This window comes from Eimeria mitis, genomic scaffold, assembly GCF_000499745.2.
Source record: "Eimeria mitis Houghton genomic scaffold, Emh_scaff1169, whole genome shotgun sequence".
NCBI lineage: Eukaryota > Apicomplexa > Conoidasida > Eucoccidiorida > Eimeriidae > Eimeria > Eimeria mitis.
In genome coordinates, this window is record NW_013567988.1 from 6,373 (window position 1) to 6,684 (window position 312).

The 312-nt window shown below is 61.9% G+C and overlaps 1 protein-coding gene across 1 annotated transcript in view; it reads left to right on the plus strand.

Annotated features, from left to right (window-relative positions):
* Positions 1-312, plus strand: part of EMH_0030950 (uncharacterized protein) — a gene marked incomplete at both ends in the record, with an annotated part of 2,920 nt that overhangs the window by 2,366 nt on the left and 242 nt on the right. Inside the window, one exon of the mRNA XM_013494465.1 lies at positions 1-310. Coding sequence (XP_013349919.1) covers positions 1-310 — 310 coding nt within the window. The remainder of the gene's footprint in view (positions 311-312) is intronic.

Sequence of the window (312 nt, forward strand, 5' to 3'; positions counted from 1 at the left end):
TGCTGTTGCTGCTGCTGCTGCTGCTGCTGCTGTTGCTGCTGCAGCCGCAGTTGCTGCGGGAAGTGCTGCAGGAGCTGCTGCTGGGCGAAGACGACGCAGCTGCGCAGGTAGCCATAGAGTGGACCCCCCCTTTTTCTAAGGAAGCAGCAGCAGCAGCAGCAACAGCAGCAGCAGCTGCTGCAGCAAGTGCTGCAACTGCCCCAGGAACTCAAGACACTGCCGCTGCAGCAGGCTTTGGTTCTGCAGCAGCAGCAGCAGCAGCAGCAGCAGCAGGGCCTCTTCCTACTGACGACAGAAAGCTGCACCAGCCGC